A 13,863-nucleotide genomic window follows, 5' to 3' on the forward strand; every position below is an offset into this window, starting at 1 on the left:
GTAATTTACTTCCTTCTCCAAAACACCGGGTACCATCTACCGAAAGGCAAGGAGCGATTTCTGAGATCCCACGCCAAGGTGCTCAACATACATTGGGAAAACCAAACGCTTTTATTTTTGATGATGTAGCCAGTAGTAGATTGCCGACACCCCTTCTTTATCAAGTTCACTGCAGATATCATGATGCTGCCAAAACTAGCAAAATAAAACAGAAATTAAGGCAGTATCTATTCTAAAAGTGCATTTGACTTTTTTCCGATTTGCTCTGTTATTAGTACAGCCTATTATTATAGAAGCAAAACACAATTCGTACCAGAAATATCAACTAAAACAAGAAAAACTTGTTTCGTTTTAATTTAAGGCTTGGAGGTTTTTAGAAGACATGCAAACTTCTGGTGACACTTAATGTTTTTCAAAGAAAGTAGCATATTATAGGATTACACATTAAACATTTTTGTGGATTGTTGTGTGGTTCTTTGCTTGCGATAGGGCTGGTAAAGATTGCTACTATCTCTAGTGTCAATTGATTTGATTGTTGTTACTGTAACAGTATTTTCCTGTTACGCTTAATTTATTGTGCCGGAATTTTGTGCACCTCCGGCCAGAAGCAAAAATTAATTAATTAATTAATTTGGGTACGCCTTGCCCATTGCTATAACGTGACAGTTTCACAGTACTGCTGTGTATAGACGTGCCCTGTTTCACTGTTTTTGAATAAGTTACTATCACTCTATCAGATATAATCAACTGCAGGTCTGTTTGAATCAATATTATAAAAAGCCGGTAACTTCTACTACTCTATGATATGTCAGAAAATTTAGACGGTAGACGATTATTCAAGTGTTTGTGCATAAACATATTGGTCTTCAGAAAGATTAAGTCAATTATGTTCACATGTCAAAATCAACACAAGTATCATTTTGGTTTGAAGGCATAGGTTTACTCAAAATCATCTTGTTAAGTCTATCACATAGGCTATCTTTTATATATGGCTCATTAAAGTTATAGTCTGTAGCGGCCTGGATGGCATTTTTAATACCATTACATCATTTCTTGGAAAAGTGTTTTCTAGCTATTGATTGGAGTTTATGAACTTGCTTTTTGATAACACTTCAACTGTCGATTGATATTTGGCAACCTACTCTAAATAACTTCATGTGAAAACTCCTTTTAGTACGTTCCCAGATTGTTTCCAGCACCTGTGCTGATAAGAAATCTTTATTGCAAATGCCCGCTTCTTAACTTTACACTGATTTCATTTATCTACACGTCAGCTTGAACTACATGTAACTTCCTTTGTTTTCCTCACTGCACATGTTCTGAAATGCTGCGTTTTTCTTGTCGAACATTTTCACTCCCATCGTTTCACGTTTTATAAGCTCGCACTTTTACCGGCGAACACAGAGACACAGAGACACAGAGACACAGAGACACAGAGACACAGAGACACAGAGACACAGAGACACAGAGACACAGAGACAGACGGAGAGATACAGAGAGAGTCGTAAACGTGCTTACTACGCTGGTCATGATGTTTGCAACTCAATAGACATCTTATTAGCAGTGGTATTACTATGTTTTTGGTTATGCGTAATATTGAGAAAGTGTACAGCACCTACAATAAAGACATTTTATTGTAAATTATATCTGTTGTAATATTACTAGCTTTCGGCTGATAAGAGGTTAGAGTTTTTTAACCGCACGCAACAATAGAGTCAGATAATTAATTAATTCAACAGGTAAATTAAGTTAATACTGTATAACATAAGTTAAGACAGATAAGCTCTGCTTCTGCATTAATAACCTCTGCAAGTCAGTAGTTTACTAGTTTACTAGTTTACTAAAAAACTAGTTAACTAAAAAACTTTACTAATTTACTAAAAAACTAGGACCTAGTTTACTAAAAAACTTTGGGGAGAAAAACTTCGTTTGATACGCCATAATGGTAGTCGGAGATCGGGATTACAACGCGGTATTAGGCCTATAGTACTGAGCTATACACTTTCGATGTAAACCACAATTAACTTAATAGTTTGCAATCTGAATCTTAAGAACAATTAGAAGGTTGCGAATTCTGTCTAGAAATTCCTAAACTTCAGCTGAATAGATTATATAATTTTAAATACGGAGAATCTGATTAATTTCACTTTTAATACTCTTCATTATTAACAATTATTGCCGTTCATAAAAAAGGATTTTAAGAACCTGTTACAGATTTTCTTCTGCCAGGTACGTTTTCTACTGCTTTCACGGCCCACTCAAAACCAACGAACGTTGTGCCATGCTGCCCATGAAGCTTGATTGTATTGTCATGAGAGATTAAAAACCCATCTCCGTTTGGGGCGGTACTATGACACTTTATCGAAAGACACTTTATCGAACGACACTTTATCGAACGACAGCTGATCGAAACGACAGTTCATCGAACGACACTTTATCGAACCGACAGTTCAAGCAAGATTTTTGCGTGTTTCTCAAACATTGAGACAATAAGCCATTGTGATGTGCGGTCTTTGTAATGGTGTACATTAATGAATTGTGATGTATATACCGCTGGTGCTCTCCCTAAAGCAACATCATTAAAGCGGATGATACAGCGTAAGTGCGTATGTCCAGAAGGAAACGGCTTGATGGATGAACTCCGCGTGACACCGAGGGGAGAAGCCTTCGTTGTCGAGGAAGACGATGAGAACGAATTCTATATGTTTGCGTCTCAAAAGAATCTGGATATACTGAACAACTGCGCTAATTGGTTTTGTGACGGCACATTTGATGTTGCCCCACTTGGATACCAGCTGTACACGATACACGCGCTGGTCGATGAAAATCGCACGGTGCCACTCGTATACACCGTTACCGAGAACTTCGCATAAAATGCTTCCAGGCACTGGCATTCGTTCCGCCTGAAGACGTTGTACAACGGTTCGAGGACTTCCTGGCCACGTTCAGTGACGACGATGAGCAGCACTTGTCTGGATACATTGACTATTTCGAAACTACTTGGATTGGACGATTGTGTCGCAGGAATCGTCGTCAACCTCTATTTCCTATCCGGTGTTGGAATGTCTTCCACCGGGTTCAAGATGACCTTCCACGAACGAATAATAGTATTGAAGGATGGCACAATGCGTTCAGCAAGCGTGTCTCAATATCCCATCCGACGCTTCGCAGACTCGTCAAAAAAATTAAGCAGGAACAAGGTTCCAACGAAATGTTAATTGAGCAATTGAGTGCTGGAATTGATGGCCCACCTCGGAAGAAGCGCTACGACGCTGTCAACCAACGGCTGAAGAGCATAGTCGAAAATTATGACTCAACGAATATTGACATAAAAAGTTATCTTCGAGCAATTGCATACAACTTGTAATTAAATGAATGCGATTGAAATGTGCACTTCGTCAGTTGTCGTGCTTTTAACAGTGCATATCGTCAGTTGTTTCGATAAATTGTGGATCTTTTAACCCTATCCTAACCAGGCTCGCGAGTTTACTAAAAAAACTAGGTGTGGCCAACCCCGCACACACATTTGCAATCGTTAATTACTAGAAAACTATGCGTCGTAGACTGATGAGATTTTTACAGGTTAGTAGAAACATCATCTGGCTTCCTGTATACATCATAATTGTAAAACTAAAGAAAGTGAATTTAGTGTAAATTAGGTATTTCTAAAAGTGACACATTTCTAGAAATTCTTCTTGTTACGCCGCGCCCCCGCTGTGAGAAGAGAACGAAAGAGAATAGTTAGTCAAGTTATTGGTGCGTAAATGAGTAAACGAAAACGTTACGCTTCAATGCGGAGAGAGCAAAATTATATAAATATCACAATATCTCAAAAATTACAAAATCCAACTTTATCAAACAAACATGGACAGATAGCTGAACATTTTTTATGAAAAGTCACCAAATTTTAATTTTCTACAGCAAACAATGCAAACCTGCACAGTCTCCTGCCGAAACGGTGGTTCTTGCCAATTTGACCGAAACGGCTTCCAAGCCTGTGTCTGTCCAACAGGTTACACGGGATACTTCTGCGACGAATCGCCCTGCGACCAGTACCCTTGCGTAAATGTTGGCACTTGCGTCGTTGATCCAACTCAGTCTCAAGACTTTAGATGCAACTGTGCCAATGGCTTTACGGGAAGCACGTGCGGCGATAAGACATTCTGCAACTTGCCCTGTTTCAACGGAGGTTCTTGTCAAATTGAACCACGAGGCGACACTTGCGTTTGTCTTCCGGGCTACGTTGGACTTAATTGCGAAGATAATGTTTGCTCCCCCAACCCATGTTTGAATGGAGGAAGTTGCGCCGTTTCTCAACCGGGATTTCAAATGCAATCAACTTACATGTGTTCTTGCCCTAAACCATACTTCGGTGCAAACTGCGAACTGCTTTGCTCACTCCAGTGTCAAAATGGTGGCTCATGCACCGTCCTCGGTGGTCTTCCAATATGCGCTTGTCCAGCAGGATACAGTGCCACTTACTGCACAGTCATCACTGCATGCGAACAAGCTCCTTGTCTCAATGGTGGAACTTGCAACCCTGACGCGTCCTACCCCGATGGCTACAACTGCTCCTGTCTTCCCCAATTCGGCGGCAATAATTGCGATCAGACCTGCACAGTCTCCTGCCAGAACGGCGGTTCCTACGTTTTGCTATGACTGTGTGCGGGAGAAGCAACAGTCGATTCGATCAACTGTCGCTTTGATCAGCTGTCGGTTCGATAAAGTGTCGTTTGATCAACTGTCGGTTCGATAAAGTGTCCTTCGATCAACTGTCGTTTCGATCAGCTGTCGTTCGATTAAGTGTCGTTCGATAAACTGTCGTTCGATTAAGTGTCGTTCGATAAAGTGTCTTTCGATCAGGTGTCGCGTCACGGTTTGGGGCATAGAGTTATGAACAGACACGTTAAATAAGTTGGTAAAATAAAAACAACAACAGCTGATCCGAGAGACCAAAAAAGGACAGGTCCTCGCTCTGAACACTGGAACGTAGACTGAATCCAAAGTCCATCTTTTGTCACGAAGGCTACTCACGCCTGAAGCAAATGCGGGACACCAATCGAAAAAGGACACGCAATAATTACGCGTTCGACCACATTGATATCTGAGGCGCCAAAAAGAACAAAATCAAACAAGACAGTGGACAAAAGAAATCAGGGTGATAAAACACTAACAAAATAAAAGTGTGGGAAAACACACGAAAAACAAATAAACAACGGTGCAAAATATTATTTTGCCACAAACCCATTAGCCATCAAAGCGTATCACTATACATTTCTCGTTCACTTAAGGAAATTGTTCACAGAGTTATTACAATCTACTCTAACTCTTCTCATTCATCAAGCTCTAAAAACCCTAAATTGTATACTGAATACTCAATACTGAAATCACAGCATGCAACGGAACATATATACACTGAAAGGGGAGAATTAAAGAAATCTTGAGGTGCAACCCAGACAGAAATTTTTGTGGCGTATGGGTGGGCCAAACGTGGTCGAGTACTTAATATTTGGCTTATGGTTGGGGTATGCATGGAAGCATGGTTAGAATTTACCACAGATGCGCCATAAAAATATGTTGGCCATTTTCGAAAGACCTGCGGAATATGGGCGGCCAAAGGTAGGAAGGCCATGGATATTTTCTTGGAATAACCAAGCAATATTATGAGAAGGCTTTTTTATATTTAGTTTTTAAAGTAACAGAATATGTGTCGAAAATGCTAAAGATCAATCATAAGTATTTCCTTTAAATTTCAAGTAGGATAAAGCGGGATAACGCGTGCTTAAACATCTGTAACCACATATTGGGAGATATCAGATAATTCTTAAATGTTGACGAAGGCTCTACATTATAATGCTAGAGTTATTGCACTGCAATCGTTTCTTAAATAAATTTAATATTTGTATAATTTTTACACACTCAACCCCCGTTCTATCCCGCGATTTTCAAAACTGTCAGAATTTTAATGTAGATGTCAAAAAGCTGATCAATCACGAACCGGCGTTAAAGCGCGCTGTGCCTTGCCCAGTTTGGGTGCGGTTACTTTTAGCAACTTGCTCTTTTGTAGCTTAACATAAAAAATTAGGCAGCAATAAGGAATTTCGTTTTTAACTAAATCAGTTCCAGATGAAAGTAGAAGCAGGAGTTTTATCTAAGTTGCCGGTAAGAGTTTTAGGCTATGGCGCTTGCAATAGTGAATTGTAATAATTTATATAATTGGCGTTTCAATAAGCGATTGTATGGTCTCCATCTAGATAAAATGTATTATTAAGAAAGCTGTACTGTCCTTGGTTGATCATGTCATTCAAAAGTTTAATTCCAAAACCGACATACTTAACCCAGTATATAAGTGTTTTTAAGTGGCGTCATATATTCAGAGTATACGAAGTTAGATGTTACTTTGGGTAAAGAATCTCGGTGACGTAGAATATGTTAGATTTTTAGTTATTACTATGAAATACCTTTCGACACGTAGCATGACGTAAATAACTGTGTTTCTCTCTGATTGGCTGAATATAACAAAATAAAAACTGAGGCTTGGTTCTAAGTGCCCTTTTTACCTCTTTTCTTTTATTCATCATTCAATTCAAGCCATTAGCTCTATTCAGATTTTAAAATGGATATGAAATTGCTTCTGATGTGATTACGACTATATTTTGGAACATAAGAATTTGGACTTTTTGAACGTTGTGCTGATTTAAAGAAACAATCATAGATAGCATAAACAACGGAGTCAAAAATAAAAAAGTCAATGAGTTCTAAAAGAAAAACTAAAGCCTTTGGCTTTAGGCCAACATAAAACAATTAACCTCGCCATCCCCATAAAGCTATAGGTCGGTACTTAGCGTAGATTAAATTTCTCACAACAGCATGCAGCCCAGAGTATACCTGTTTTAAATTATATCCTAAACTATTACTAAATTATTTCTTCAATTTATCAATGTTTAATGCAGGTTAGATCACTACCAGTCGGTTGCTGAACTGCATCATACTATTCTTACGGTTACTAATAACACAATAGACATGTCCCGTACAAAAAGTCAACATTCTTTTTACAAACTATATCACATGTTAACTAGTCGAAAACAGCACTGACTTCGACGAAAACTAATGTTGCAAAAACAAGCAGACATATCTGATGTTTCAATAGTAAAGCCTGTTGTTGGAAATATTTTTTCATGTCGCCCAAGCATAAATAGGCCTGATTTATGCCAGCCAGCAACAGTATCTGATGACAATGAGAGCAATATCTCATCATCCGGTTCTTTTAAAGTTATGGCAAATAGGTGTGATCACAATTATGAATCAAAGATTTCCACTTTTGAACAATCCTGTGAACAGTCTTTCTCAAGTAAGATGTCAGTTTGTGAAATCTTAGCCTCTCGAAATAATTCAAAATGTTGTTCAGGAATAATAGAAGAAAACGCTGTTAAAACCCATTTACTGTGGCAGCCTGTTGCAACTAAAACAAATTTTTAAAGAATGGGTTTTAAAAGAGACTTGTAGCGGCCGTTAGTTACTTCTTGGTTTATCGCTGGTTGGCGCCCTCAGAATACTCCCCGCACGTGGTAATTTTCTCACTGGGCGTCCGTTTTCCCATTCCTTTTTCTTCATCACTGCTTCTGCACAAGACAGCAGTTCGATAAAAGCGTTAAACTAAGAAGTTCGCGGTTTTTCAATATATGAGCGAAGCTAACATACAACTGGAGCAGCAGCCTTTTGAGTCAGGAGTCAGCAACGGAACAACCTAACAGCACTAACCTTCGCCATAGACTAATGTTTCAAAAGCAGCTGTTACTAGGCTGATGAGAAGGCTATCTTGTATTAAGGACTTGTCAGAGTTGCCCAAATCCTACAAAACACTGCTTCCAGATCCAAAGTTGTCATATTTATACATGGGCACAGCCGCACAGGGAAGTAGCCTATGTTCATTTTCCACAATGGAAAACAAATCTAAGAAATGTGTTGCTATACTTTTACAAGAATACAAGTGAAGTGGTTCCCTATACATTGCTTATAAACACTGATGGTTAACCATTATTCAAACACACACTAGACTTTAAAATCCATCCAATTTTGGTGACAATTTATAAATTGCAAATGAGGCCTCTGTGTGTTGGTATATATTCAACTGAAAAAGGAAGCAACTTAACAAACAGGAAATATTTTGATCTGGAAGATTTATAGGTTAGGTGTAATTATAACGATGGGATCTTTTATGAAAGAATTAAGTGTCAATCAGCACTGTCTATTTTAATAAGGACAATGCGGTTATTGCGTGGTCAATCTTACAGGGAAACATGTTTACCAATTAAGGCATTACTTACACAGCTGGGGTTGTTTTGAAATCGGTGAGGTCAAAATGCATTGTAGATAACATGTTTACAAAATAGTATGACAATTATGGGGTTATCTTAGTAAAATGAGTTCGAAAGTGCAACACAGATGACATGTTTACGGAACAGATTGTCAATCAACTACTCATCGATAGATTGACAATTATCTCGTGAACTGAGAATGAACTTATGGCAAGTATGACGTTATGCAGAGCATTATGTTACAGCGCGGTAAGTAGCAGAAATATAATTATAACGTCACAACTTGTAAAACTATGGGGACGGCCAGGTTAATTGTTACAATCGTCATAAGACAATGGAAACAGTGTCTTCCAGTACCGAATTACTGTACCGCCGTACTTTTTCAGTACCGAATCTCTCTACTAAATTATTTTTATCAAAACATTTTAGTCGGTCACAGTACTTTCAAAAAGACTATTTCAAGGTTTTAGCAAGTTTGTTTTTAATATAGTCGCAAGAAGTAAGTTGACATATGTTTTGATCTTTAATAACTTACAGCTTGTGATAAATATATCAATTAATGTAACATAAAATTGTGTACGACATAGAATTCTCGTCTATCGAATCAGCGAAGCATAACACTCTGTGACGTAATCCTTGCTTCTCTGTTACTGTGCGTGCATTACGAGTCTCATCTCTGAACAGTCGTACGTTCAACGCCGCAACATGTCTTCGTGCTGTTGCTGTCACAATGTTCTATCTTGATGTATTCGTTCAAAGAAGCTTCAAATATAATCAGATTATACAGTTGTCATTCCTGTGTCATTATTGCTGAAGTCTATCAAAGTTCACTGTTAAGATATACACAAGTAAACAGACCTTGTAAGGAAGTGGGCAAACCTTACAGGATAAGGTACCATATACCACTTTCCATTACAAACTGATGCAGCCGAGTGAGGACGAATTGACGATAAAAGAAGACATTTCCATTACAAGTGTGGTGGAGCCGAAATCGCTGAGAACTACGCTTTTCTTTTTTGAGCAACCTAAGAACAATTAAATTTGAGGTTGAGAGAAGTCTAGTGATCTCAGACTGCAAGTTTCGAAGATATGTCTCATCTACAACCCATACAACACTCATTGGATCCAGCCAACGAACATTTCCACCTCAACGATGGTGACGAAGAATTGCCTGGATTACAACCACCTTTGGAAGCGACAATGACCGACGAACAAAGCACTCCAGTGAAAACACTTTGTCGGTATTTGGACATTCAGTAATGATTTTTTGTTTGTTTTTTTCTCTCTATATAGTATATATCATAGCGTTATTGTTCAGATTATGTCTAATTGATGGTGGCTTAATTGCCATACTCTCTAACGGTTCAACCATGCCGGAGAGAAATTTTTCTTTGTGTTATTTTGTTATGCTTTAAACATAGCGTATGTTGAATGTCAATTACAAAACGTATTTGACTAATTTTATATATATTTTGTAATACGCGTATTTCCAAGTGAAATATTCACACAGCTACACTGGTAAAACCAGATGCTGAAATATTATTAAATGGTCTTATATTTGAAAATGCCTAGCGCAAATTTCTCTTATGTTGATCAGAACGCGTGAGCATAAGAGAATTTTATACTACAAGTTGTTTACGGAAACGGCGTGAAGAAACGTGAGATGAAACATTTGCCGACGTTTCCTCATTTTGCAAGCATTCGCGTGACGTGTCAAGACATTCTGTTTTCTATTTAAATTCGTGACATAAATGTCATCATTGTTTGTTTTGTATACTAATTTTGCTTTATGAGTTAAAGACAACATATTACTACCTTTTTGCGAATGTATTGCCAATATGAATTGTATTGTAACTATGTTTCAACGTTTATTGTTATGTGATCTACATTTAACGTGTTATATTGACTTTTGTTATCAACATTATTGTTTTAATTATTGTTCATCGAAAATTGTTTTTATTATGATCATGAAATACCGTTCATTTTTTTTCAAAAAACTTACGATATTTCCTTGGGAAAGGTTATGTGATAAATATATCAATTAATGTAACATAAAATTGTGTACGACATAGAATTCTCGTCTATCGAATCAGCGAAGCATAACACTCTGTGACGTAATCCTTGCTTCTCTGTTACTGTGCGTGCATTACGAGTCATCCCTTTTCATTCGTACGTTCAACGCCGCAACATGTCTTCGTGCTGTTGCTGTCACAATGTTCTATCTTATGTATTCGTTCAAAGAAGCTTCAAATATAATCAGATTATACAGTAGTCATTCCTGTGTCATTATTGCTGAAGTCTATCAAAGTTCACTGTTAAGATATACACAAGTAAACAGACTTTGTAGTGTAGTGGGTAAACCTTACAGGCTAAGGTACCATATACCACTTTCCATTACAGCTTGGCCATAATGGCAATTGCCCTTGTAGTAGTAATACAAAAAGTACCGGTATCGAAAAAGTACAGAACTACTTTTTTAAAATAGTGCCGACTATTTGCACCGTTGGTACATGTTTTTGCCAGGTACCAGTGCAATGACAAAACATGTCCCCTGTCGAAAACCTGACCTCCAGTGTGACGGCATAAAGGTTATTGTGGTTATCGGTTTGACTTAGCTTAGCAGAAAACGAGCACTTGCGCAGTAAGAGCGTCGGACGTAGCCCCGGCTAGCATTGCATGGCATATTTTCTAATAGAGAGATGCGGCTTGTCTTGGTAAAACAACCTGGTATTTCTGTCTATTTTATAGGCTGACGAGAAATGCTTTGTCTGCCAAGTTTAAGACAACAAGAGCTGTCACGGATAAAATAAGAGTGGAAAAAGGTGTAAGATTCGTTTTTAGTGTGAAATATCTACTTCCATAAGTAAAAGAAGCGTAGAAGGTGCATTCCACGTGAATTATCAGTTTTCCAAAGTTACACCGTGGAATAGTCGGTAGGTTGGTCAAGTAGGTCATATGAAATACTGGCTCATCTATCATAACACTGGTCAACAGCCAATTTTAAATGATATGCGATTAGGTTAGTCTTTAAGGGGTTTTGACGCTGATTGCGAAAATGCCCTTATTTTGTTTCCAGCACATCAGGTTTTCGAGATATTTGCATTTTTAATTTTTAGTTGTGCGATAATGGCCTTTTATAGGGAGAATCTTTTGCCAACCTTTTGCAAAGTAAGTGGTATATTGAGCGGTTAATTCCACATGCTTGTCCACTGCAGCAGAAAATCTAAAATAAACTGTTCGGTTTTCACAATGTTTGTTAATGGCAGATTTTAATCAATATTGTAGTAACATATACTGTTCAATAGATTTATTTGTGCCATATTTTGATCGACTGCTATTCTGCCTTTGTTATGACAAGAAAGTGCAAGAACAATCCCGATCTGTTTTGTTATATTTGTGGCAGTTTTACAACCAAAGGCAAGCAACGAAGTTATGGCGAAGGTCGTGCTGTTGTTGCGTTGTTGACTCCTTGTCTCAGAAGGTTGCTATCTCAGTTGGTTGTTACCTTCACTCATATATTAAATGAAAAGCACACGGCATTCTTAATTTAAGACTTTACTCAAACTGATGTCCTGCGCGCAGGCAGTGCAAAAACGAATGGGCAGGTAAAGTGAACGAGCAATGCGAAAATACACACGTGCTGGGAACATCACGAGGGCGCCAACCAGCGACAAACCAATAAGTATCCAACGGCCGCTACAAAGTATCACTTCAGTTATCACAAAGATGTACAAGTTGTTCTTTGGCTGCCCATTGGGAGACCAAGACAAAAAGTTGGCACCACATCAAATATGTCCAGCTTGTTCAACTGGTTTACACAATTGGCTACATAAACAAACAAACGTCATTGATGCCTTTTGCTATTCCCATGATATGGCGAGAACCTTTTTGCCTTGTCAATGTAATAAGGTTTTCTTCAAAAAATAAAAGTAAAATTGAATATCCCAACTTAGATTCAGCGAGGAGACCTGTACCACTTGTTGCTTCACTTCCTGTTCTGCTTCCTCCTCATGGAGGTCTTGAATCTGTTCCTGATGAAGTTGAAGATAGTGCTGCTGAAGGGAGTTCCACAGATCCGAGTAATTCTGCTGAGTCCGAATACGAACCAGAAAAAAGTTAAAAAACAAATTCTGTTTTCCCGGAAACGTTTAAACGACCTTATAAGAGATTTGTCTCTTTCCAAAGAAAAGTCAGAAATGCTTGCATCAAGATTAAAAGAAAACAACTTGCTTGAGAAAGATGTAGTAATAAGGCATTACAGAAAGCGAAACTTGGACCTGGCCGCAGCATTCACAGTAAACGGAACTCTTCGCTACTGCCACAACATTAATGACTTGTTTCAATAATTGGGTGAAGCACACATTGTTGATGAATGGCAACTTTTCATTGACTCTTCGAAGAAAGTTTGAAAGCTGTGTTGTTGCACAATGGAAATATAAAACCGTCTAATCCTATAGCACATTCTGTTCATCTGAAAGAATGTTACGAAAGCATCGAAGTCCTTCTGGAAGCTATTCAGTACAAGGCTTACATTACTCCATGTATTTGCGGAGACCCCAAAGTGGTTGGCATCTTGTGTGGGAATGCAGGGAGAATTCACGAAACACTGCTGCTTCCTGTGTTTGTGGAATAGCCGTGCTACCAAAGAGCATTATATCAGAAGAGACTGGCCTGTAAGAGAATTGTACATAACTGGAGTGGCTAACATCATTCCTCTAGTAGATTCTAAGTAGATTCTCTTGCCACCTCTTCATATCAAGCTGGGTTTGATGAAGAATTTTGTTAAAGCAATGGGAAAGTGCAATTCTAATGGGTTTGCATTTCTCTGTAAAAAATTTCCTAGCATAAGCCAAGCAAAACTAAAAAAAGGAATCTTCTTGGGGTTTCGAATTAGAGAAGTGCTAAAGATCCACATTTTGGAAAATCATTGTCAACGTTGGAATTTTGTGCTTGGAAGGCATTCAAGTTAGTGGTTGTTTGCTAACTTTTTAGGAAATGCGAAATCGCCTTCATTTTGGGCAGGAGTTGACGATTTGCTGGAGGCTTACTGAAAAATGGGTTTCCTCATGTCCCTCAAAATGCATTTTCTGCACTCCCACTTTAAATTTTTTCCAGAAAACCTTGGTGCAGTTAGTGACGAACAAGGTGAGCGATTTCACCAAGACATTCAAGTTATTGAAGCTCGTTACCAAGGTTTTTGAAGTGAGGGAATGATGGGGACTACAGCTGGATGTTGTGTCGTGATGACCCCAGTCATGTGGACAAAAGAAAGTCATATGCTAAACATTTTTAAGTGCGATGTATAATGTGTGTATCAGCTGTGTATTGTTTTTAATGCTTTTTTTCTGAAAACACGGATTCGACGATATCTTAAAAATGTGATGAGCTAAAGAAAATCTAAAGGCAGATTCAGAATCAGAGCAAAAAATACATCTCAAAAAATATACTTGGGTTCTCGTTTAAAAAAAAGTGAAATTTTGTTGACCTGTGATAATTAGTAAAAGTTTCCATTGTCTTTCAAGTTGTGATGTTATAAATATGTATC

The 13,863-nt window shown here is 38.1% G+C and overlaps 1 protein-coding gene across 1 annotated transcript; it reads left to right on the plus strand.

The window, feature by feature from the left end:
• The first annotated feature begins 3,927 nt into the window (after positions 1-3,927).
• LOC143468717 (uncharacterized) lies at positions 3,928-4,659 on the plus strand. Its single transcript, XM_076966069.1, has one exon. It carries the CDS (start codon positions 3,928-3,930, stop codon positions 4,657-4,659), a length of 732 nt encoding a protein of 243 aa, XP_076822184.1.
• Positions 4,660-13,863: the final 9,204 nt, after the last annotated feature.

This window comes from Clavelina lepadiformis, chromosome 8, assembly GCF_947623445.1.
Source record: "Clavelina lepadiformis chromosome 8, kaClaLepa1.1, whole genome shotgun sequence".
Classification (NCBI taxonomy): Eukaryota; Metazoa; Chordata; class Ascidiacea; order Aplousobranchia; family Clavelinidae; genus Clavelina; species Clavelina lepadiformis.

What these genes read in the sequence shown, in the direction of transcription:
- LOC143468717 (XM_076966069.1), top strand. Translation starts at nt 3,928, where the DNA reads ATGCAAACCTGCACAGTCTCCTGCCGAAACGGTGGTTCTTGCCAATTT.